We start from the raw sequence: 26,365 nt of genomic DNA on the forward strand, positions 1-26,365 counted from the left end.
CTGTCATCTTTATACCTCACCCTGAAGTAGCTGTCGGCTGCGGTCAGTTCATCCCTTAGACCCCACTGTCAAGACAGCTTCTTCATAACTCCCAACCTCACCAGCTCCCAGAGGGTCGTGTGCATTGAGTCCAACGATGCCTCACTTCTTGGCATGGCAGAAGGTTCCTAATAGAGCTGTTGTCATCTTCTGCCTCTGCACCACACCACAGTCGTGCTTCCACTTCTGAGTTATATGAAGAGGCTGGAACATGGATCCCAGGATCCAAGAACCACACACCTTTGCAGAAAGTACTGAGTAAAGCTCACCACCATGTATCACTGGAAAAATACCTTCAAGTTGGGAAGCTGGTGAAAAGTCTGCAAGGGGAGGATGCAGACCAGCAACATCTGCCTATGCCAAGCCACTTTCTGAGATGTAATTTCAGGTCTCAACATAGCACTGAGATCCATCAGTGCTGCAACTCTGTGTAAATCCACTCTTCGAGTTATCCTGGGTGCTTTTTTCATGATGCCTGTCTTACTACAGATGAATCAGGGAAGAGTGATGCACACCAAGCTTATTAACATTTCTTTAATTAGGAACTGAACAAAAATATCTAGACTTTTACCAGTTATTTTACATAGAAAATATTTGAATGATGTATGAGGTGTTTTTGTGTCCATTTTGCTCTCTTTTATTTCCATGTAAAAATATATATCTGGTACATAAGCTTAAAAAAAATAGATTTTCACAACAAAATAAGTGCTTTGAGCACTAAAAATTCACTTATGCACCTTAATGTTAGCCTAAATATTTACATTTTCCAGCCACATCCCTCCCCCCATCCCAAAAACGGGCAAAACCCCAGATTATAAATATCGGCTGTGTCTGGTATACAAAACTTCCCCAGAAGGGCAGGAAATACAAACATAATGCAGTGGCTCAGACAGTTTGATTTTAACTCCCTAAAACAGAAAAAAGACTTCAGCTCTTGTGAAAAGACAAATGGGACAACATTAGTTATCAGGGGCTGCAAGCAGAAGGGAAGGAAATTTTGAGATGTAATACCATTCAGAGGAATAATGGTGCAGACCAGGTAGCAACAGTGTGCAAAAGGGTTTAAGAAGGACTGTTCTTGCGTTTTTGGAAGAACTGGGTAGATTAGGTATCTCAAAGTCCTTCTTCACCTGATTTGCTATACTGTAGAGTTGGAAAATGGAAAACCATCCATTTCTGCAGCCAGCATCTGCTGCTTTTGAGCCAAAACGACATGTCAGGAAATGCTGACATGTTGAAAATCACGTTTTCTGGCAACAGCTTCCTCCACTTTCTGAGTCTTTTCTCAGGTAGACTGTGCTGGTCACGATGAAAAGTGGCCTAGTTCACCTCCTCTGGCATGGGGCCACCTTGCCACTGGTCCAGGCAGTGTTGGATGCATCTTAAGAACATCATGAAGTCCCTCTGCCAAACATGAAAAATCCCTTGCAGGGAAAAATGGTCCTTTTGGTAAAGCATGAATTAGGGCAGAATGAGAGACATTCGTAGCTTGTGGTTAAAAATGGTACATCAGCAACAAACCACATTAGGGCAGCTTGGATCGAATGTCACCAACTTTGTTATCCAAGATAACATCTTGGATGTTACCACAAACCACTGCAGGTGGGAAAGGTAAGAGGCATTACTTGGTAGCCAAGTTCATACCTGTTCACAGGGCAGGAATCACTGATGAAGCATCTGGAAATCAGTGTAGATGAGGACAAAACAAGAGGAAGGGTAGCTGAGGGGATGTTAGCAAACACAGAATTGGGTCGTAGAAACCAGAGTGTGCAAACATCAACCAAACTTGCCTTGTTCTCCAGTAAGTCAGTGGCTTTCCTTGGCAGGAGCCATACAACAGAAACTGGGATCTATAACAAAAAATCCCAAAACCTCTGTCCAGAGATGCTTGGCAAGCTTAGGCTTTGGCCATGGCCTGAAGAGGCTCTTCTGCAGTGTTCATAGTTCATTGAGTTGAAATGCCCAGAGCAAGTCCTCAGGAAGAGGTCTTCCACCACAGGGTATCTTGTCCCATCAGACTCCAAATGAGCCAGCTGAGTTCACCTGCCAAAATGCTTCAGTGGCAAATTCGTTCTGTCATTTCTTTCTGCATTGAAGGGGAGAGAGAAGAAAGAAACAGTAAGTGCAAAAGACAGGTTTTGGTAGAGTGACACATCAGTTTGGTAGGTGTCCAAAAACAACCCAAAGAAGTGACCGTGGGAGTCTCGGGCAGTGTTTCTCTATTTCCCATGCCAGTCCTCATGGGAACTGCTCTGCCTCAGCAGCTCCTTCCTGGCATCCTCCTCGGTTCCTGTGGCACAAGGCTTTTTTGGCAGCCTAGCTTTGAGAGTGGTCCAAGGAAAGAGCTGAGATGTTGAAAGATGCAGGTCCTGCTCCTGACTCAGCTATGGAGCAGCCAAACAGGGCTGTGCTGCTCTTGGAGCCTCTGCAGCTGCTGAGGGAGGCGACATGGAGCTGCTCCCAGCTCTTGCTCCAGAAGATAACAAGAGCTCACCCAAAGACCACAGTCACACTACAATGCAAATGAGTGCTATTAAGAGGGCCAAAGGAAAGCTCCTGCAAGACTTGGCTGTGTTTAGGTTAACAGACTGTTTTCTTTAGCCAGGGTGGCATCATGCCAGCTGCATTAGGAAGGTACCCAGCTTTCAGGTGTTGGAAGATGGTATTTGTTCTTTCCTGAAGCTTGCAGATAATCTACTGCAGCGAGGGAATTCTGCGATTCCCTCTGGCTCATCAGGTTCATGGCTTGTGAATCTGTGTTTGCACACCTACCCTCTCACATAACCTAAAGGTTTGCACATGAAAATGTACTCCCAAAATAGAGCTGAAGTAGGACTGGGCTGCAGAGAGGAAGGTTGCAACTGAAAAAAGAACCAAGAAAGCAGGATGACCCATGAGTAACCCTATAAAAGTCCCTTTAGTGATATAACCAAGGGGGACAAAAGCTGCAATTTCAGCTCTTTAGTGGTGAGAGATTTGTTTTTAAAATCCACTGGGGGAGAGTGGCAAAGAGGGGGCTTCTCTGTAGGAGTAACAGTAAAAATCACTCAAGCAGCAGAAGCAGCAAATCAAAAGCCAATGCTCTACCACAAAACTATGTTGGAAATGTTTGCAGACATCTCAGAAGGAGAAAGAAAAAGGGGTGAGAAGACTGAACATCCTCTTGCAACGGCATCCAGCCTGCCCCACTAGCACAGCACCACACACCAAAGCAGCCTTGAACTGGGTGGATTGAAGCAATCGGTGGGCTGACAAACCACCTACGAGCTCCTTAAGCTGTCCCCAAATGTCCAGAACATTCATCAGACTGAAGATCCCCACAGCTCTGCCTTAGGATATAATCAGCTGGACCTCTGCCAGTGCTGCCGCCCAGCACCGTGACCTGTTCTTCTCAAGGCAACAAGTGCACGGCTTCTCTCTGCCCCCGTATTTCTTGATCTGCTAAGAGTGAATCACTGCCTTGTGCTGGTTCTGCCTATACAAAGGATCTCTTTCATTCTTGGCTCCCAGGACTTGCTGCTAAGGAATCATGCCTCAGAGAAGCTTGACAAAAGGAAACTTAGGCAGCAAAGGGAGATTCTGCCAGAGGCAGGTTTAGAAACTGAGAACTCCTTCATCCCACTATCTTTCTAATTTTTCAAAGCTGTTTGAGCCTAACAGGACATCCTTTGGCTGGGGAGGTGCTGTTGTTTTCTTTCTTACTTCTCAGTCGGAAAAGCTCCAACCATAATACAGCACTCAGATCTGCTGTCCTGCTCCAGATACGCTCCATCCACGTGAGTAGTGGCCTTCCATAATCACATGCAGGGAACAAGCACCTCTGCAGGCAGGAGTCTCTTCTGTCATGGGATTCATGAGGACTAACTCTGGCCATCTAAATGCAAGGTTAGGACGGTTTTATGGGGTCATGAGGTAGTCAGGAGAGACTGAACCTCTCAAGGACACTTAATCTCGTCCCTACTGAGAGATTATCGCCTTTCCACAAACCTTGAGCACTTGCAAAAACAAAACCTTGCAGTCTTAGCCTAAAATGTAGGCAGACGGAATGCACTGTCTGTCCTTGCTTCGGAGTCAAACCAGCTCATGAATCCTTCAGGACTTAAAAACACTTTTTTTAGTGTTTTAGCAGGACAACAGCTGCAGTGCAGCCACAGGAAAGTGAACTGAGATCGAGTGTAGAGTGCTGAAGAGGCTGGATGTTACTATTTGTGCATCTTCACAACTACTGCTGAAGCCAAGCCAGAGCAGCATGAACACCCACAGCAGGCTCCCAGTGGCTCAAGAAACTTCCCATTATTACTTCCCTGCCTGCAGCAGAGAGAAATGCTGTTGGAAGCTTTTGGATCAATCCTAACCCTTGCAGACTTTGGGACTGATGCAGTGTCAAGCTGCAGCCTCCCTGGGGCTGGCCTGAAGGACCATTTTCAGGTATTGAAAGTTATTCATGAGCTGCAGCAACCTGTCCTCTCTCCTCAGCTCAGCATTGCACCCTGGACACAGCCATCCTCTGGTTGCAGGACACTCACACACACCTACAGCAAGTCATTGCCTGAGGGAAGGAGGTCTGCCATGCAGTTGGGTCTGCTTGCAGCTTGGAAGCCAGGCAGTGGGCACACCACAAAATGAGATGCAGCTAGACCACAGGTAAATGTGTCTCATTTCCTTATAGTTTAAGCCTGGTTGCATCACACATGAAAATCTGTTCATGTTAGATTCATCCAGAACCATAAATCATCTCATGTTGAGTGTGAGTCACTGGCTTTGAAAGCCTGTTTAGCTATGTCAGCCTCTGCTAATTATTGGCATTAGCAAGCATCAGTCAAAGGAGATGACACCATTATGGGCTGTATATCAAATGCTAAAGAAGTTTGTTGTGAGGAGTGGTAGTGAGGGAGACTAACTGGACAGAGTGAGCCTGAGCTGCCATTTTCTGGAGCTGAGGGCCATTGTGGTTATACAGGTCACAATCAAACTCTAGGAAATAATTCATGTAGATGCAGTTGTCATTCAAGTCTCCCCTGATTAGATCATCATTTCTCCATCCCCCCAAATCATGACAGGAGCAGACAGGTAGCAAATTGACTGAAAACAAATGAAAGGAGAGGAGTAAGGCTTTGGAACTCTTCTCATCTCTTTCTCTCTCTGGGATTATATCCCTCTGGTCTTCCCTGGCTCTCTATTGCTGGATATGACCTTTTCTGCAACCCAGCCCTATCACAGCATGCTGAGTACTGGGCTCCCTATTAATTCTCCTCCCCACTGCAACATGTCCTCCTTAGGTCATGTTGTTTAACTTTGCCTGTGACACATTTGCTTCTCTTACAAAACTATGTTTTGTTTTCTAGTTCCCAAGCTGTCTGGCCTCTGCTTCCCACCAGTCCTGCTGTTTTCAAGGACTCTCACTCTCTGCCTGGCTAATTGCTTCCCAAGGGAGGCTGCAGAGAAACTGGAACTCCAGCGAGGCACCTCCAGTGAGGCATCCATAGCAGTTTTCTGGAGGTGTATGTCCTACTGGGGCTTGCCTTCCCGCAGCCTTATTGTAATTCATAATAGGGTCTCAAGCAAGGGCCTTAGTCTGCTAACAGGAATACTCAAGACTCTAGAGAGGAGACTTGAGCTCATATCTGACCCCTGAAAGCCATGGCTGGGGACACTTCAATGTGCAAACTGCATTAGAGCTACTGAGACAGTATAGAGGGACGCTATGTTACCGTTGTCCTGAGGGCAATGAAGAACAATGCGTAAGACACGGCAGCAGAAGCAGAGTTTAAGGGGGGTTTTCAAAGTATAAAGGGTTGCTGAAAAGTTCTATCTAAGAGCACTAAGGCTGATGGTTACAGGACAGAAAACATGGGTGTGCTTCTGAGTCAAGGTGAATGAAAAGAGTTCAGAGAGGGTGACTGCACTGCTCAGAGTGCAGCCCCTAACTAAATACACCAGTCCTGCATTCATGCTCTCTACCTCCCCTCCCTGAGGCATCCTTACCAAAGGCTCCAGCTCCCGATGGTCAACGAGGCTGAACTCCCTGATGAAGTAGTAAAAGTGCTTGTAGCAGGTGTTGACATGAGCCTCAGCACCCATGTTGATGATGCTGTCGAAGTGGTGGATGTAGACATGGACAAAGACACGGAAGAGCCGGGTGAGGATCTTAGTGCAAACTTGCTGGAACTGCTTGGGGAAGGGAACACCTGCAAAGCAGAAGCAAGTTGGAAGCCATCTGACCATTAAAATAAAACATAAACCAGCTAGTGTTTAAATGTCACTGTCATGCTTAACAGGCAGTCATGGGTCATGAGGTAGGATCGAGAGCTAAACTGGACAATATGCCATCTAGCTCTCCCCCCATACTTCCTTATTGCCCAACCAGCAATTTCACACAGGCATGGTCTGAGGATTTGGGGAGTTTCCCTTGGAGAGAAAATTTCTCATCCAGTGGAGAGAGAAAACTGTCATGCAGAGCAGTCTGGCAGAGGATCGAGCCCTCTCTCCCTGCTTTTCCTTACAAGCCTGTGAAGGCACAGCGTAAGGCAAAATGTATTTATCCAGGTCCATGAACAAAACTAGACCTCCTCCCAGCAGAAGAGATACCTTCCTTGTCCTCTGAATCAAAAGCATGGTTCATACTGTTTTCCACACGCCCTCAAAACATCACTTCTGGTGCATCACTAGAAACAGGTGGGTTTTCTGCTCTTTTCTTGATCCTTGCTTCAAACAGGTCTCATTAAACCAGGAAGAAAACTGCCTTAATGATGCTTAGGTTGTAATTTCATTGCACCTGTATGGCACTCCCCCACGAGAGGTCCTCCCAGGCTGATCAAGAACAGGACCCACCACAAGTAGCTCTGTCCTTTTAGCCTAGTCCCACACAAAGACATGATTTACCCTGCATTTCTATCCTTGCTTAAGTGAACTGTTATCACAGTGAAAACCTCAGAGGTGTGATACAGCCAGTGTCAGCAAGCTTGGGGTAAATCTCTAAAGGAAACATTGACTTTGAAACACCAAATATCTATTTTGCAGGAGGAGGAAAATGAAACAAGTGGAATTTGTTTTCCTGAAGCTTCTTCCTCCCCCCTGAGCAATTCCATGCAAATTTGCAAAGAACAGAATAAGCATCTCCCTTCCCACGGCTGTACCAGCCTCCTCCCTTAGCTTCTTATTAATGCAGCACATAACCTCTTCAAAATCTCTCCAAACAGTCTGTGCTCAGGCACGGCCAGCTCACCAGCTCACCCATTTGCACTGTGGAAAGCACCAGCAAGTCTCTTAGTTTAAAAAAAGAATTAAAAATGGTAATTTTATCTTTGAATCTTTCTCATCAGCCTCACAAGGCAATTAAACCATTGTTCTCAAAGGCTCCTGGCAGTTTTGTTTCCCATGCCCTTCTCCTGCATGGGTGGGAATTGCCAAGGAGCTGTTCTTCCAGCATCATGCATGGAGCCTGTGTTTCCAATGGCCAGGGTTTGGTGGGTGCTTTGTTCAGTACTGCAGCATTCGTGACAGAAAATCATCCTGCTTTGATCTAAAACAGGCTCATCCTAGCCCAGTCTTGCCTTGCTTTGTGACAGCATGAACATAGTCAGCAATGGGGGATGTCCCAGACACCACTTGGAGGAGAGCACATAGCTCAGTGTCACGCATATGGAGAGGTGGTTTTGAGGCTGATTCATGGCTGCTGCTCTGCACAACCGTGAACATGCTGCAGCCTCAGGGCTGTTACCACAGCAGGGACCTCAGCATGACCCATCTCACCGACAGCTCTAGCACATCCCATTAGGACTTTCTGGGAAACGTGCTCATCTGGCAAAGTACAACCAGGTTCTCCCCATGCCAGCACCTTAGGGTTGGTAGCAATCATCTGCTTCTGCCCTGCACCCTTGGCTGCAGAGCTCTCCTTGTGTGCCAGTCTGATAAGAGCAAGGATCAGAGAGAGGTCTCCAAGTTTCCCTGCAGTCTGGAGGAACACTGTGCTTTATCAACAGCTTCATTTGAGCTTTTTGCACTGAGTGAGAATTTGCTGAGCAAATAAAGGCCGTAATCACCCATCTGGGGGCTCAGAGATGCTGTTAGGGCATCCCCTGCAGACCTGCTTTGAAGAACCAGTCAAGAAACATTGTTTTTAATAAAGACAAATTCATCATGGCAAGTAGTTTCTAATGGCTGCACATTGCCAGGCACTGGCTGGGGAATACACGCTGTTCTGAACAGCCTGTCTTGTGGGACCAGAGGTGAACAGTTACTGCAGGGAGCTCAGCAAGGTGCCACCAGGCAGACAGCAACGCATTTGTTGCCTCCAGTTTGTCACCCATCCTACTTGCCTACTTGTCAAAGCAGGCAGTAAGGATGAAATCAGACCTGACCAGCCACTGGAAGTTTATCACCAGACTGGGAAGAGTGATAAGGAAAGCAGCAAACCTTGACCCAGTCCTGAGCTGAGAAAGAAATAAGGTCAGACATGAACAACAGACCAAAGGAGCTCAGACTGCCAGGGCTGATAGCATCTATAGTCCAGATACTGCTGTCAGATGAGCGACCTCCAGAGCTGGCAGATGGTGACAAGTGGCTTTTCATCCCTTTTGTCCTGAGGATAGCCAGGGAGCATCTTGTCCTGTAAATCAGTTCCCAGCAAGTCTTCATGGACATGCTGGTATCCAAGAGGGGGGACACTTCTAGCCACATCCTGGGTTCTCCAAAAACAGCTCTTGTATCAAGGAACAGGGGTGTAGCATAAATCGTAGCTCATAGAATAGTTTGGGTTGGAAGGGACATTTAAAGGTCATCTTTTAGCCTACCCCACCACAGTGCTTTCACATGAGCCCAGCTCCTGGGAGGTGAAGTTGGGCTGCTCTTCTTTGTGTCCATCACAAGGTGTCAGTGTGTGGCTATCCCCTCCAGATGTGGCCAGCCTGTAGTGGTGGCTGGCTTTCACTAATGGGTACTAATGCCACTAATGGACAAGTCACCCCTCACCCTACCATGTCATGACACCACTACCCACCATGGTCCCTTGGATCCAGGGATTACAGCTCCAGCTTTGGCTCTTTCTGCCCACATCACCCCTTTCACTCACACATATGCCTAGGGAGGCATGAGCAGACCCAGCAGCACAGGGCACAACCCTGGACCATCGAGTCCTGCTGCCTCTCCCCATGCTGCAGCCACATCTGCGCCTCCTGTGCCAGGACCCTCAACATAGGCTACAGATGCTTGACTGGACCTTGTGTCTGGCACAGGGTCCTGTGCCAGTTGATCAAAGCACTTCCCATGGGAAGGAAGCAGGGTGGATATGTGATAAGCAGGTTGCATCCGCCAGTAGCAGTTGTGTCTTGCTGCTGATCTCTAGTGGCTTGGAGAGAAACCCACAGCAGCCGCAGCAGGCACTGGCCACGCTGGCAAGGATATGGAGACATTCCCCATCTCCTCACCCAAAGCTGAAAGGAAAGGGCTCTCCAGCAGAGCCTGCATCTGACCAACCCAGGGAGAGCAGCAGAAAGATGTGGCATAAATAGCCTTGCCCTGGGTCATGGCTGCTGGCTCAGCGGATGTCCAGCAGACAATGCATGTGACATCCTCCTCCAGCACGCGAGGGGACACAGCAAGAGCAGGCTATGCCTCCTCCCTGCAGCCACCACATCCCAGCAAAGGGCAAGCCCTGGAACAGGGGTCTCAGCGCTATCGTGTTCTTGCAGGTGTTGAGCTTTAAACCAGTCAGTTCACATCAGAGTCATCCTGGCTGGTAAGAGGGGTCACCATGCATTCCCCAAGCACAGAGGGTGACAGGCTGCTCCCCAAATGACACCCACCTCCCAGTCAAGCTGGGCTAGGCAGATCAGTGTTACAACTAATGGGGCAGAGAGACCTCATTAGTGGCCAATATGCTGATAAGCAGCACTTGGGAATGGAGCAATGGTGACCCTTGTTTGGGGAACTTCCTCCATCTCTGAGGTGGTGCATGGTGGCACAAACCAGCAGAAGTAGCAACTTAGAGAAACAAAGGAATGAGGCTGGTGGGACTGACACTGCATGGCTGAGATGATCTGTTAGCAGGAGTATGGCAGGCCCGGGCAAAGTTAGGATAGAGCCCAGCCGAGTGATGCTGCTTGGGTTTGCTTCACCCTTCGCAGCCCTACACACATACAGGGACCCAGCAATGCCATCCCAGTCATCCTGCTGGTGCTGGTCCCAGCTGCCCCAAGGGACAGCAGAATATCACAAAACCCGCCTGGGTTGATTTAAAGGCACTGAATTTAACTTTACATTTAATTCACTGTGCTCACTGTCCAGCAGCCTTGCTGCTTTTGCAGCAGCAAACCCACAATCTGGCAGGCAGTAGCCCCCCTCTGACTCTCCTTGCATGATGAGTGATGAGGAGGGAACTGCAGGGTGCAATATGAACTTCATCAGATACAGGAAAAAGATTTATACACAAGGTGAGCTCTTCTCCTCCCGTTATCTAGGTATGCACTACCCAGACGCTGCACACAGACCAGGCAGCTGGTGGCTCAGAACATTGCTTATCCCAGTGTGGAAACACAGCCCAGTCCCAGGAGGAGTTGAGCAGAGCAGTAATCCCCTGCAGCAGAAAAGGGGGAACCTTACCCCTGCTCCAAGCCAAGGCAAAGCTGTAAGTACAGCAGGTACAATTTCACTGCAACACAGCCAGGGCACTGGTGAGCAGTGTGACTCACAGCCCTGAAATGAATTAGCACCTTCAGTTTGTCTTGGATGCTTTGCTTGAAAACCCCAAGACGTGATTCAATGCTCAAAAAAAAGCTGCTTTCCCCACTCTCTGCTGATTGCTTCAAAGCATAAAGAAACCATGTGGGACCACGTGTAAAAGGAAATGAAAATGAGAGCTAACAAAGTGCCTGCGCTTATGGTACAGTACCGCAAATGGCTCTCGGATCTCTCCTGCCCCTTCTCCTGTCCCTAACCCTTGTGCTCCAGCCAATTTAATATTTTCAGGATGAATCAGTACTGGGAAGCTGTTTTGCTTCTTGGCAATGGTATTTTTTGCTCTGCAAGAGCAGTACTTCAATGAACTATGTAATGAATTATTGTTGTTGTTATTATTTCTCAATTCCATTTTGGCCACCGTGGTGTTGGTGATTAATTTTTGCCTAAAAATAAGTCTTTAAAGCCCCATTTAAAACTAATGGCACCGTGGCAGCTGCAAGCGGGTGTGAAAGAAGCTGGAAGAAAATAGGGGAAAAAAAGAAGACAAAGCATGTAAAAAATAGCCAGCTGAGAGAAGGGCAATAATTAGCTGAATCCTGAATGTTTTCCTCCTGTTGTTATAGGGAGAAAGTATCGGATAATTTCACACCAAGTTCTCTCTGCATTTCATAATTGTTTTGGGACAACGCTTGAATGGCAGAGCTTGAGTTTTGAAAAGCTTTCTAAGAACTGTTCCAAACCCTCCTGTGACTGACGCTCTGTAGAGCTGCAGGCACATTTGGCAGAGAGCACGGGGTGTTTCCGCCGCTGGGTCTGGTCCAAGCCCTGCATCTGCACTGATTTAATAACGCCACAATGGTGCTGATGGAAGACGCCTGTGTGCAACCAGCAACCTGATGCTGGGCTGACAATGCAGACACAGTGGGCTGCCACGGGCCCTGCAAAGCCCATCCGGACAACTCTGTGGAGCTTCCTAAAACCAAGGCACCACAGGCAGAATGGTTACTGGAAAGAGTTGATATTTTCCACATGGTGATTTATTCATGTGGCCACTCACTGAAGAAATTTATACTGATATAGTTTTACCAGCTGGTAAAAATACACCTGTAGAATCATTTATTCTTCTCCCTGAATGGGAACAATGCTTATTCTCCATTTAAATGTGTTTTTCAGGACAGCTATGTTGGTTGAAAGAGTGGAAACAGAGCACTAGCATATGCAAACTGATACGGGTCGTCTGGGAAAGCTGCTGCTGCTGCAGATTTACAGCAGGCAGGTTGGCATAGCTCACCCCATGCAGGGATTTGTCTCATCTTGACCGGCAGACAAACAGGTTTCTGCTCCAGAGGAAGGATTATGCAGCAAAGCCTTTAAGTATGACCGAGCCCTGCAGGTGGATGGGGAAGACACAGCATCTCCCCCCAGTTGTTGCTATGGTACGCAACAGTGGCCCCATTAAATCACCATAAGGATTTTCTGCTGATGGAGGCAGCTATCCAAGGGCTGTGGTCTTGATGGTTACCTCTGCCAGGTCACAAGCTGTCTGCTGGCATCAGGTTCCCTTGCTGGAGCTGGGACAAGGACCTGTGCAGTGGTGCAACTGAAGTATCTCACTAGAGATTCTCACTGGAGTTGTGCCCTGTGATGCCAAAGGACCCTGTGAGCCCACAAGCCACTGAACCATCTCTGCTTATTTCCAGCTGAGCTTCTCACCCCAGGGTGAAGGATTTCCCTTCTCTGACCCGTGAGATACCTCTCCTTTAACCATCAGGACAGCCATGAGCAAGCCCCATTGAATCATGTGCTGCTTCAGGCTTTGTAGCTGTTGGATAGAGAAAGATGCTGTGGTTAGCCTCAGGCAACATTAGCAAGTTTGGGGAACACTTACTTAAAGGAAGAATATCAAAGAGATGTCTGTTTTGTCTGCGGTCAGGGGGCCTTAGCCAGGAAAATGGGAAATCTTGGTGCTGGGGCAGTTTTATTGCATATGGCAAAGAGGGGCTAGGAGGGAAAGCTGAGATGCACACAGCTCATGGAACACCTGCTGAGACAGCAGTCAGCTGTGTCAGTGGACCTCAGTAGTACAAGCAGGAGTGGAACAAACCTTCATGCTAAACCCCATCTCTGCTGCTAATACTGAAAAGCCTCACCCTGCCTCCAAAGCATGACATTTATAATTTCCCTCCATCCCTTCATCAGACTCAAATCCTCTCCTTCAAACAGCTCACCTCTCCCCTGTGTCCTCTAGGTGCCTTATTCCTTTGGTCCTGGGTCTCTTCCAGAGGGGCTGGCTCTTTAGGAGGGAGGGTGAGCATCTCTGTTTGCTTGTCCCTGAGACCCACATCCCTCCCCTCTGTGTGTACCCCCAGCCTCCCCCATCATCCGGTGCAGCGACAAGGAGCAGCTCATCAGGAACATCACATCAGGATGTGACATTTCCTTTCGGCCAAACACCTCCATTTTCTGAAATGCCAGAGCTACCGAGCAATTACCCAGCACACAAGGCAGGCCAGTGAAAGACAGTTAACAGGGGACACACTGGGACACAAAGTGCCACCAGGTCCTTCCTACCCCTGCTTCCCACAACAGCCTTTCATGTGTTTTAAAGTGTGATCTCAGCCTAAGTTCACTTTCACATATGGGAGGCCACAACCACCAAGCTGTGCCTGCAAGGGGGCTGAAGTCACTCGGGGACACAAAGGTCCCCGCGACAAAGGGGCCTGGAAGAGGGGCCACTGGAATGGCTTTGGAAGAGAGGAAAATGGGTTTTCCCCATGACTGCCTGCAGCCAGCCCGGATCTCACCCAGAATTGCGCCTGTACCAAAGTAAAAGGAGAGGTGGAAATGAGAGGCACGAGCTGTTCCTCCCCACATCAGGATGTGTTACACCTCGGAGGCAAAAGTGACAGAAATGGGGTGAAAACCAGCAGGGCCACAACTGTGCTTTGCTTTTGCTCCTCACAGGGAGACATGAGAGAGCAGAGGGTGCTGTAGGCTCCCTGTAGCACTGACTCCCCAGGGCAGCTTTCAAGCAGCATCAAATCCCAAATCCCACCTGAAAGGCATGAAATTGGACCAGGACACTCTCAATTCTGTCTGGAGGGAAAACTGAGTAAATCCACATCTTTGCCCCTGCTTTTAATGGTGTGCAGAGCTTCTCCTTGGGAAGAAGCAGACCTAGCTTGTATCCTGTGGCTGCTGTTTCACCCCTTGGCAGCAGCCAGAATCAATGGGGATTTTGTTGAGACTGCCAGCATGGAGTATCCTGCACCAACACTATCAGCCAGCCACACTTCCAGCCTCCTCTATCCATTGGGATGTGTGGAGCTCACTGAGCCCATGAGGGAGGGATGCCACCATGGCACAGGAAATGCCACCAGTGAATCCTAGGGGCAGACTCCCCCGTGTGCCCCAAAGACAGCCTGTCTGTCTGTCCTCCAGCATGAGGATCTGGCACCGCATTTGCCCTGCCTTCCCCTCTTGCCTGCAGAGAGCCAAGGGCCAGAGATTATCCCACAAAAGATACACAACTAGATGCTACAACATAGACAAATAGGGCTACAACAGCTAGTGGCTGGCAGTAATCCCACACAGACCATTTTCTTCAGTGTTTCTCAGCATATTAATGAAAATCCTGAGCCTCAACTGCACTGATTTCATATGGCTCTGTCAACTGTGCTGCTTGAGAAAACAAACAAGGTCAAGCAACCTTGCAAAGCTGTATCTTTCCTCCTGAAGCCCCTTAAATATTCTTTTACATTCAAGTACCTTTGCATTTCATCTGAAAAGCAACCACACCAAGGCATACCTGAGGCTCCAGCAGCTCCACCAGCCTACGCATCAGCTCTAACCCTTGAACTCATCTCCCCAAAGGACAAGAAAGCAGCTAAGTAGCAGGGCTAACATCAGCCCTGGCAGCTGCCAAGCACTGCAGGTCAGCAGCAAAGAGGTTACTTTCAAGCTGAGTTGCCTTTGGCAGCTGCTGCAAACTCCTAAGGCCAAACTTTTTTGAAGGGGTGCATCGTATACCCTGGGGATTGACAGCTGGAAAGGCCAGATTCCAGGGGCAGTAAGAATGTAAGTAGTAAGAATGTGATGTATAATCGGGGCTGAGATGAATTAGCAGAGGTGGAAAGGAGCTGAGAAGTGAAACAAGGTGGGATGAGGTTTGGGCCTTGGGACCACCTTTAACCAGCCCTGTGCTTCAGCTCCTCGAGGAAGTGCAAGGAAGCTGATGATCTGCCTGCCCTTATTTCTCACAAACACAGAATACTTGGAAAAAGCACAGAAAAGGAGAACATTGTTTTCTACATCCTCTAGGAGAAAGACAAGGGCTCCCAAGCTCAATTTGGGACTCTAAGGAACACCTGGAACAGGAAAGGCCATGATCCTTGGGATCACAAAGTCAGTAATACCAACCCTGAGGTGAATCAGCAGAGCCTGCCTCAGTTACAACCCCAGCCTTCTCATGAAGAACCAGAGCACACTCACCTATCCTGGTAGGGAAGATGTCCTCGTTGTTAATGAGCATCTCGATCCAGTCCATCAGCATACACATGTACTGCGGAGCCGACAGCTTGGTTGGCTTCTTGTACTTGCTATCATCCTGCCACCTGTACTCATACTTGAGTCCACCAGACATGATGGGGCAGCTCCTTTCCGTGCAGTACTCTGACATGGTGCCGTAGATGAGGTTGATGCGGTTGAAGAAGTCCACCACGTGCACCGCGATCCAGTCATTGATGCTCTCACCGGGAGGCAGCTGCACCACTGATTTCAGGTCCAGCCCAGACTTGAGGGAGGCCTGGGCTTTCTTGTACAGCTCAAAGCGCTGGGTGCCCGGCTCAAACTTCTTTCGGGGTCGAAACGTTTTGTCTTTGTTGAAGACTTGCTTGAGACACAATGCCATCATGGGTAGGGGTGGCCAGGGTGAGGGCAGAGGCTCGGCGCAGGGTCAAACCCAAAGCTGGGGTCTTCAGGGGTGGAGGTCTCTGTGGGGAGAAAGAGACAAATTTTAGTCACATATGAAGCCAACATGGGCACGCTCATAAGGATGAGTTCACACCAGGATGCTGGCTGGCACTGCTGCTCTAGCAGCACATAGGGATGGAGATTTGGGGAAAGCTCCTGGCCCCTCCACATTAGGGTGACATGAAGCAGCTGATGCCACCTCACACAGCAGCTCCTGGCACTGGAGAGGGTGAGCATGTACCACATGTACCCTGTGCAAGGCTCAATGGCAGGCAGAGCCCTTCCTCACTTCTGCGCGCACTGGGACCTCACCAGGCTTCAGCCAGGCTCTTACCTTTTATCAAAAATTGCTGCAATAAAGCAAGAGCCATGACATCAACAGAGTTCACCAGCCTGGGAAGCCCCAGCCTGGTGGCCTTTTCCTCTTCTGGCCAAGGGAAGCATCTCTTTCCTGGGGACTTCCCAGGATAAATAACCCGTATCCCACTACTGCGGCTGGTGAGCGATGCTCTGGAAACTGCACTGTGAGCGCAGCTGGCTGCTGGTTCACACAGCCCCAGTCCGACATCAATGGGAAGAGGGGGGATTATTTTTGTTGTTCTGCCCCATGTGTTTGTTCAACAGAACAAAACACGCATCCGAAGAAGGGAAACGGCAGCACAACAACACAACGTGCCAGGATGCGGCCAGCCCTCGGCATGCACACAATGAACGCAACAGCTGGAGTGGCTGATGCTCCTCTGGGTGACTCGGTCTGGAAGTCACGAGCTCAGCAAAGTGCTGAGCTCACCCCTTCCTGCCTGACTTAGGAGTTATTTCCCTTTATTCCTTTTCCTCCCTGAAGCTCCAGTGGAAATCCCATCCGCCCCAGACTGAACGGTGCGTTTTGTTACCTGCACTCATCACCTGTAGTGGTAACGTGAGATCAAGGCCCCTTTCTGCTAAATGCTTTGGTGAGGCTTAGAGAAGAGAAAGTCCTTCAACAGCATCCCCCCAACAGGGGAAGATGGAGAACGAGTTAAATAAAAGTGAGGAAAAGATTCACGGAAAGAGGAAGTGACTTACCCAAAGTCACAAGCAGGAGGGAATGGTGCCCCAGCAAAACTTGGATGCACATTCCTCATTAAAAAGACAGCTTGTAGGCAAAAGCTTGCTGTATAAACTCTGTTTTCTAAACTTCGCCCTAAGCCACAGGTAGATTCTGTGTTGCCCAGTGGAGACCAGCTAGATATTTTGTAAGAGAAACCCTGTGCTCCCCTCAAAACCCACACATGAGGGCATCACTGGAGGCAAAAGGACCTACTGATCATCCCAAACACTTGCAGGTCTGCCCGATGGGGATTTCTATACCACAGTCAGCACGTGGCTGTGAGGGAAAAACCTTTGTGTGGTTGGAAACCCCAGCATGAGTGCCATTAGTGCTCTAACCATGGCCTTTCCTACAGGCTGGAGTGTTGCTTTGCCACTGTTAGGTAGCTCATAGCATGGTGGTACCAAACCCTGCCATGCTCTGCTGTACCCAGTTACAACCCGACCTGAAACCATACGGTTTTAGGTGCTTTATGGTCCATGGAATGGGTCACAGCCATCATGCAATGTTATGCAGTATGATTTTCATAGTGGGGTATCTGTAAACCTTCCCCAGCTCATGTGGCTGGGTGGGATTTTAATGGGTTCTTATTTTAGTGACAGGACAAGAGGGAATGTCTTTAAGCTGAAAGAGGGAGATTTAGATTAGATATTAGGAAAGAAACTTTTCACTGTGAGGGTGCTGAGGCACTGGCACAGGTTGCCCACAGAAGCTGTGGCTGTCCCATCCCTGGCAGTGTTCAAGGCCAGGTTGGATGGGGCTTGGAGCAACCTGCTCTAGTGGAAGGTGTCCCTGCCCATGGCAGGGGTTGGAACTGAGTGAGCTTTGAGGTTCCTTCCAACCCAAACCACTCTATGATTCTGTGATTTATTGCTGAAGGGCAGTGACTGGGGAATGTTTCTTGGATGCTTTTTCCTCCCCCACCCCAAGCAGGCTCCAACCATATCAAAGGACTTGTTCCCCACTTCAGAAAAAGAGCATGAGCTCTTCAAAATGCCAACCGATGGAGAGAGCAAACAGCCCAAGGAAGCACAATGTACACCAGGGTACTCCGGGCCCAGCGAGGCTGTAAAGAAAAGCCCTTATCTGTGGCTTCCCACCCTGTGTGGCTGTCACAGGATATTCAAGGCATATCCTGTCGATAGCACCTCTAAAAAAAGCCTCCCGGGGAGTTTGCTAATGCATAACAGTTTCTGAAATATGTACACATACATCCATATACATTCATCTATAACTGCTGCAGTGGGGATCCTAATCTAATAGCAAAGGAAGTGCTGGGATACTGTTCAGGATGAGACATCCAGCAGGGTCTGCCCTTATGGAGGAATATGTATTGGGGCTGAGCAGTGCCCAGGCCTGCACTCAGCATGGGAGGGAGGGGGCCAGCAGCACCTCCGGTGCTTTTGCCCTTCTCAAAGCATTTATCACTAACTGGCTTTACAGCAAGCCAGGACATGGGGCTGTCCCTGCCCTGCTACTGTCCATACCCTCACATATGGGCTATTTTTTCTCTCCTGTCACCAGGCAGCAGCAGAGGGCTCTGGTTGAAACATAAAAGCCATTAAAATAAGGAAAATTAAACAACTGGTCCTTTAACAAAAAGTCAGGATTTGCCATCTGACACTTGGCAGCTTCCCGGGATGGGCATGATGCAGTACCCACTAATCAGTCCTCATCCTGCAGCTCCTTCATCCCAGTTCCCAGCCAGTCCATGACCCCACCAACAAAGCTGAGCATCCCCTTTACCCAACACCCAAATAAAGCCCAGGGGCTGCCACCCTGCAGGGCTGGACAGGCATCACACAGGACCACACCAAACCTGCATTCTCAGTCTCTTTGCTGAACAGATACAGGATGAACAACTTAGAATCACAGAATCAATTAGGTTGGAAAAGACGTGTAAGATCATCAAGTCCAACCATTACCCCAGGGTTGTCAAATACATTCACTGCTCTGGGAGCTATTGCTGTTTGCAGGCTCTTCCATGCAGAGACTGGGTTGTTGCAGGGTAATGAGAATCCAGCCTGCTAGAGGATATCCCACCACGTGTGTCACTTGCAAGGGGCCATGAGCAGTGAAATCAGTTCTCTATGAATACAGTGTGGGGGTCCCTTGTTCCTGTGTCTCACATTACAAGTCCTCTGCAAATATTGAGCCACTCACTGAGAAATAAACTCTACATCTCATCTCCTGAAGCCAGAGCCTTAACACCCCACAACTGCACCTCTGCATCATCCACAACCGGATCTTTGTGTTTCCCTGCAAGCTGCTCTCGCTCACCAGGCAGGTGGGAATGTGCTTCATGCTTCAGCACCATCCAGATGAAACACCAGTTAAAAACGTAAATGAAGAAACAAACCTGCTAAACATCTGCCAAGTGTTTTCATAACATACTTCTGATAGAGATTGCCAGGAATGAGGGGGAGAAACCTGTCACTGCTCAAGTGCTCGGAGCAGACCTGTACCTGGGATGCCAGCAGGACACCGCAGCCTTTCTGCTCCCCAGGCAGCAGCACACACCAGAGCAGCAAGAGCGGTTTTGCTTTCAGGATCCTCGCCAGCATCGCTGCCAAATCACTAAGTCATCAAAAGGCCGTGGCAGTTTCACTGGAGAAAATGCTCTCCAGAAATTAAATTTAACACAAAGCCAAAAACACATCCTGGGATTTACGACCCGGAGAAGCAGAGAGGCACCGGGCCAAAGAACAGATTTGCTCTATACCTTGCTCCAAAGCTATCACTGCCCAGAGATGGATGTGCAGGAAGGATGTGAGCAGCACAGGGAGGAGCTGCACAGAGGCCAGGATCAGGGCTTGAAATACCAGCTATGTTCTTTGCAGCTGAGGTGCTGAGATAGGACGTACCAGCTCGGTGCAAACAGGCACTGCAAAGTGACCGATGCCTCAGTTTCCTCTTGCACAGGGACCCAGCACTTGCCCCTGCTTTCTGGGAAGAAAAGCAAAGTCCTTTGGGAATGAACCGAAATGCATCCAAAACCTAACTGGAGGAAAAGGGCATCAGCATCGAATGCGAGACCAGATCTTCCTGGTGTCCACCTTTATGCATCTGACTCAACCAGTGCTCTTCCATCACTGGCCAAATATTTGGGACAGATCCACATAAAAGAACAGAAATGGGAGCTCTTTGAAGGTTTAGCTGTGGTGTGGAGTTCATCTGAGTCTGATGTCCAGGGCTGTTGCATTCCCCGAAATCAGACTTTGGTCACTGAAGCTTGGGGTGGGAAAGGAGACCCGTCCAAGCCCAAACCCAAATTGTCCAAGTCCAGATCACAGCTTGCACTGCCTGTCCTGGGAAATCTGAAGGTGAGCTGCCATTCAACAAGCTCAGACAGCAGCTTCCTACAACATGACCGTACACATCCCACTGGCAGGGCCTGGGCCGGCGCCGGTGCAGCCGCCTGCAGGTCTCTGCCTTTGGTTCCCACGTGTGAAATCAAAGCTGCTCCTAGAGGAGCCTTGGCAAAGGCTGCAAACCCCCTTCACCGCGCCGCAGTTCCCATCGGAGGTGGTTCCGGCACCCCAGGGGCTCACACGTCCCTTTCTGAAGCATCTGCAACCCCCCAAACCAAACCTCATCCCGTTCCTGGGAGCGGAAAGGGGGGAAGCAGGCAGCTGTGGAGCTGGAGACGTTTCCTGCTGTCACCCCATGTCCCTGCTAAGGACAGTAGGAGGGTGGAAAGAGGCTGCAGCTTGTCATGGGACAGCCATACCACAGCGTGTTTAGTGCTCACCCACATCCATGCTCCCAAAACAGCCTTGGCTTTGCAGAAGGCTGGCAAACCCACAAAACCTTATCCACAGCTCTAAAGGCTGCTGGCTTCAGGCCTGACCCTGTTTGTACCAGCAGCAGCAGAAGCAAAACTCAGTTGGGTTTAACAAGAACCAAACAAGAGCAGGGTTAAGCTCTGCAAGGGCACAGCAGAGCTGCTGCCAGGGTTGTAGCAGGCAGAGACATGTGAAACACTGATTTCCCAGCTTGCTGGTGGGTCCAGAGACGAAAGGAAATGAACTGGATGGGGGGAGAATGTAAGTTCAGGGTCGAACTAAGCTGCTAGTTTCAGATTTGAAACTTGCTTGGGGTTTTTACTTAAGCTTTTTGTTTCTTCTTCTTTTTTATCTTTTGGAAACCACAGAGGAACACAGCAAGGCGAAGGCTTTGTTGTAAACTAAAAACAACTCTGAAAGTTCTGTTTGGAAGCTGGTAAAACAAAAGGGGAAAGCAGGCAGAGTGGAAGGAGGGGGGGCTTCCTCACCCCCATTCCCAACACAAGGTCACCAAAGGCAACCTCTGGTTTTGACCCCAGATAAACTGGAGTCAGAAAGCCTGCAGGAAGGATCAGACACACCACTGGTCTCCAGGGTGATGGGCACGGGGCGGTCCTGTGCTTCCTGCCTCAGTTTCCCCAGTTTCAAGATTGCTCTCCCTCCCTGGGCTGCCTCTATATTAAGGGCTGCAAAAGCAAAGGCTTTAGGGGTGCAGGTGCCCCTGGAAGCGTTAATGGTCATGGAGGGTAAGGACAGAGGAAGGCTTTGACACCAGCACCTCTTGCAGCTCCAGTGCCAAGTGCATCCTCTCTGGATCCAGCCAGAGACAGTTACACACTCACACAAGCATCTGACTGGAAACCACAGGCAGCCTCTTTAGCAGCAACCTCCAGCCCTCGCTGGCGGTGCGACAGCCTGGGAGCACAACAAGGGGTTCAATGCCACAGGCAATCCACAGGGAGACTCCAGCTCCCGCTGCTCTGGGAGGAGGCTGTAGAGGAAGAGTGCAGGTACATGCAGCTCCAGCACCATAAAGTAAACTGTAGGTTAACTACTACCACCTCTGCGCATCCTCCCCGAGTTTCCCCAGGGGGATCTTGCCTTTGGTCACCCAGATGTCTACTTCTGCTTCCCTGCTTTAGGGGATTCCCTTCTCCCCACCACAAGCAGTGTGGAAGTCCCATGCTGCCCCATCTCCACCAGGGCAGGCATCAGCTCAGCCACTCTGTGCCAGTCCCTGACACAGCAGCCAGCTTCCAGATGGACAGTGTGACCAGAAACCCACTGGGTTTTCACTGCTCTAGGAAGAGCTGCTGTCTGCCTGCTGACTCCAAACTCCTGCCTCTGAGCTTCCCTTCAAGCCCCAGAGAAGCCCTGTTGCAGAGTTAGGTGTTCAACCTGTCCTAGAGCATCTTTCCAACCACGGCTGGATTAGCATCCCAAAGACCAAGGCAGCTTCTCCCAAGCAGCCCTTGAACTGCAGCCACCCCAGCCTCAATCTAGTCAGGGGTTGTGAGTTCATGGTGCTCCCGGAGAAGGGAACGTATCCTGTCTTTTCCAGCCATGTCTGGTTTAAATCATCTAAGGAAAGGGGAGCTGCAGAATGAGGATGCTGGGGAGCACAGTCTTGGGGTGCTGGCCCCCTCTCTCAGTGCTTCCTGCTGGAGCCAAGCCCCAGCTAGGCTGGCTGTGAGAAACGGGGTTATTGGCTGCTGATCCCAAATATAACCCAAACGATGGAAAATTCCAGGAAACGAGCCAAGAGAAGATGCCGGGAGGGGGATCAAAGCCCTGCACGTAGGCTGGGGGAGCTGCAGGGAATCTCTGGGCTGCCAAACCCTCCTTGTGCAAACCGTCCCTGGTACCAGAGAGACCCATGAGAGGTGTGAGCATCCTCAGAGGCAGCCCTGGAGCACCAGTCTCCAGAGCAGCAGGACTCAGTCCCCCAGAGCCACCAGCGGGAAGCTGTGATGGTGCTTGGAAATCCCCAGTTCCCGCAGACCGGACCCAGCATGGCTTCCAGGAGCAGGGCTGCACAACTTGGCTCATCCCTTGCTCTGTCCTGCTCCATGCCCTGCCTCCCTGCCACACCAAGAGCCCAGCAGCAGCTCCCGGTGGACCACAGCCTGGCCCAAAGGCACTGAAAAAGCTTTTCCTGACCTCATTCCTGGGGGTTGCAATCTCGCTGCTGCCACCAGTGACTTGTTGGGAGCCCTGTGAAGAGGTGTCCAATGGGCTCCGCAGTGCCCGACCGCTCCGGTTCAGTCCCAAGGGTGCTTACTCCGCAGTCAGCGCCGTAATCCCCCACACGGGAAGCCCCAGGCCTGCGAGCTGCGGGAGGGAGGCGAGAGGAGATAAACCAGCTGCTGAAAACCCATCTCCAGCACTCGCCCTCACCCAGTTTCCCCACCCACAACTTTCCGCCCTCCCTCTGACACCAGCAAAGCCGCTGCCGGGACCGTCCCAACCGGGAAGCGTGTGTCTGTGCTGCCTTCCCCTGCCCGAACCCCTTCCCCTGCCCACCAATGGCTATCCCTGCCCTGCTGCCAAGGGCTCCCGGACCTTCCCGCACCCCCAAAACAGGCTCTCTCGGTATTTACACACTGGCATGCCAGAGGAAGAGGAAAAGCCTTCTGCAGGCGTCCATGAAGGATTGCTCCTTCCCAGGCTAACCCCAAGCGGGTCTTGCCCAACCCATGCTTAAAAGCACCCCAGGAGCATCCTCAGGGGTGCAGCACTGACTCTTCCCACCCCTAAGACTCACCTCATCCCAGCATGACTGGCTTCCAGCCCCAAATCCTTCCGCTGCGCTTTCTGCTCCTACTGAGGAAAAAAGGAGAAAAAGTAAGAAGAAACAAGTCCTGGGCAGGTTTCCCGACAGGAATGCTGGCGGTTTGGGGATGGCAGCAGCAGCGAGAGCCACAGGCTCTGGTATTCACTGGGGTTTCATTAACAAAACCCTGGGGCCGAGGGCTTTTCTATGGCCAGTGATGTCACATCCTGACCCTGGAAAACCCACTGGGAAGCGGCCCCACGATCACCCACTCCCAAGCACCATTCCTGGGTGCTGAGGTCCTTTTTGGCACACAGTCCCACACCACTGGCTAACTCTGTGCTTTCATTGGGCAGCAGCACAATGGGGGAAAGGAGGTGAAACCCTGCAGTATTTCTCCCCCCCCCATCTTTTCCCTCTCCCTTCATCCTTCCCCCCTCCACACTCACACCAAAATCAGACAGAGGTTTCAGTGCCAGGCCAAGCTGGACACCATCCAACACAAAAAAGCCGGAGAGAAGGGAAAGAGCACATCAGACCAGCTTCCTCTGCTCGGAGCAGACTTACTTTCTGTGGGTCTCCGACGTGGGGTAAGTTCTTAAGTGCGCTGTGGTCTTTAAACACTCCTCAGTGGAAGCAAGCCTGCGCCAGCACGCTCAGCGTTGAGAGGAGCAGCCAGCCCGGGTGGGATGGCTCTGCTCTGGGGTCAGGATGTGCAGCTGGTGGTGCACCCTGCAAGTGATGCTTTGGGGTGGGAGGCAGCAGCACAGCCCTGGTGCTCCCTCTGCCCTTCCTGGCACAGCGGTGTGTCTGTCCCAGGGGAGCAGCCACGGCGAGATGAGATGTTAGCACTGCTGGAAACGTCTGCAAATTGTTTGTCACCAGGTCAGGTCTAGCGAATGAAGCGTTTCCAGGCTTTGCTTCAGCGTGCATTGAACTCAGGTTGAGCCAAGCATGGCAGGTGAGGGGGTGAGCTGGGACCACAGTGCAGGTGAGGGGGGAAGGACCAGAAGAAGTGTGAGAAAGGAAACCACAGACGCAGCAGCCTGAGGCGGAAGGAGGATCCGGCTGCTGGATACAGTTGTGTGAAGCAGGAAGGTTTAGGATGAGGGTTCCCTTCCCTGATCCCTTCAGGAACTGGGGATCTTGATCCTGCTGCAGCAGTGGATTCACCTTCCGACCCCATCCAGTGGGATGCACCTCTGCAGGATCTGGACTTCTTCCTCCTGTAATGAGGCTTCTCAGCTATAGGTGATGCCAGGGTTTGCCCCTGAGGCACAATGTTCAGGGACAGCCTAAAACTAAAGTTATGGCAAACAGCCTCCATTATCCAGCAGCCTCCCCAAGCAGCCAGCCACGAGGGAGCTCAGCCCAGGCCCTACAAGGCATCTGCTCTCCTTTCCTGCCAGCATTGTGCTGTGCAGGTGTAATAGAATCCCTTTGTCACCTGCAGCAGCATCTTACTAGGAGCAAAGAAGACATCAAAGGGCCCATAGCATCAGGCAGCAGCCTCTAGCAGATTGCTTTGGGCTGGAGCCATAGGGAATCAGGGTTTGCACACCCCAGCAGCACCTTGCTTCCCTGCTTGTAAGCCATTTGGGACATGGCTGAAGTTGACGGGAGGATACACTGTGAACAGGATTCACCCATGCTTGGCACTTATTGCAACAGGAGTTGGCTGGGATGTCTCACACCTACAGAAAAAGTAGAACCTGGAAGCAAGCTCAGCTCCTGGGGATGGAGGGAAGCACAAGCTGTCAAATTCATCTGCCTGGCTGCTTCCCCTCACAGTCATCAGCTAGCGTAACACAACAGGCTCAGCTCTGTGTGTACATCCACCCCAGGATCCACAGGCTGGTTTAAGGACACAGAGCCTTTCCCCATGAACCCTGCCCCACTCCTGAGCGAATCTTGTGGTCATTGCAAGTCTCAGGTTGAAGTAACACCACTAAAATGAGGATCTGGCTCAAGTGGCCCAGCAGACTCCTCCTGGCCTCTGGCAAACCAGCTCTGTGCCCGGCTTCAGCATGTTCAGGTCACAGCAGCAGCTCCACGAAGTCTCTTTCAGCACATGGGGGAGTTTCCCAATGCTGGATGCTCCCTGCTTGCATATCAGAGCCACCCTGAGTCCTGCCAAGGTCCTCCATCCCAAGGACAGTGTCTGTGCTTCTCCACGAGGGATGTGGAGAAACATCCGCAGACCTTGTAAGCAGGGTGTGGAGGTCTGTGGAGCAGATGTAACTCCTGACAGCTAACAGCAAGCCAGGAGGAAACTTTCAACTGAAATCCAAGCAAAAAAAAATGGGCACAAATCCAAAATTTAGAGGGCTTGGCCACATAGCCAAGATCCCAAAGGGAATTCATGGCCAGGATTTACATCCAGGCGAGACGGAGCCAAAATACTTAAAGGCGAGAAGGGGTCCTCCCATCCTCAGCAGTCTGGAGCCAAAGGAGAGGGGCCAAGAAAACAGCACAAGGGCTGAAGTTGTATGAGCTGCAGCCCTGCAAGTCTGCAGGGGTGAGCAGCACCTCCTGTATAGGGAATTAACGCCTAGCATGAGGTTTTGGAAACCTCACAGAGCAGAGAACTCACCAGGATGGAGGGTCCCAGCTACAGGGAGGGAGGGCAGGAGTCACCTGGGAGAGAGGAAAAGGTCCGAGGGGCAGGAGGGATGTGTTATTGTGAAGAAGGCATTTGCCTACCCTGGAGGAAGGAAGAGGGGGGGTTGACCCCACTCCTGAAGGCAGGTGCATGGCTGAATTTATCAGTAGGAAGGAAGCAAGGAAGGAAACAAGCCCGGAGCGCTGGATGGCTCCATTGGACTTCACGGGTGGTCATGGAAAGCAGCCCAACACAGTGATACAGCTTCACACAGCTCAGCACGACACAGCTGCATGAGGGGAGGGCACAGCGAGCCCCCTGCAAGCCCCCACCAGCACCAGGCCTGGCTCTCCCATGCTACATGATGCCCTGCACCCCATCAGCCAGGGAGATGCTTGTTCCCAGGCTGTGTTGAAGGCTCCGCATGC

General features: G+C 50.5%; 1 protein-coding gene across 1 annotated transcript; it reads right to left on the reverse strand.

Moving 5' to 3' along the window:
* Positions 1-1,106: 1,106 nt before the first annotated feature.
* On the reverse strand, positions 1,107-15,749 carry MOB3C (MOB kinase activator 3C). Its single transcript, XM_057430717.1, has 3 exons — positions 15,208-15,749; positions 6,025-6,227; positions 1,107-2,125 (listed from the first exon to the last, which is right to left on the reverse strand). Exons 1-3 carry the CDS (start codon positions 15,626-15,628, stop codon positions 2,096-2,098), a joined length of 654 nt encoding a protein of 217 aa, XP_057286700.1. The 5' UTR covers positions 15,629-15,749; the 3' UTR covers positions 1,107-2,095.
* Between the last annotated feature and the right edge of the window lie 10,616 nt (positions 15,750-26,365).

The sequence above is a fragment of the Pezoporus wallicus genome, unplaced genomic scaffold (genome assembly GCF_028554395.1).
Source record: "Pezoporus wallicus isolate ANWC-B61680 ecotype Strahan unplaced genomic scaffold, APGP_CSIRO_Pwel_v1 contig_10084, whole genome shotgun sequence".
Taxonomy (NCBI): Eukaryota; Metazoa; Chordata; class Aves; order Psittaciformes; family Psittacidae; genus Pezoporus; species Pezoporus wallicus.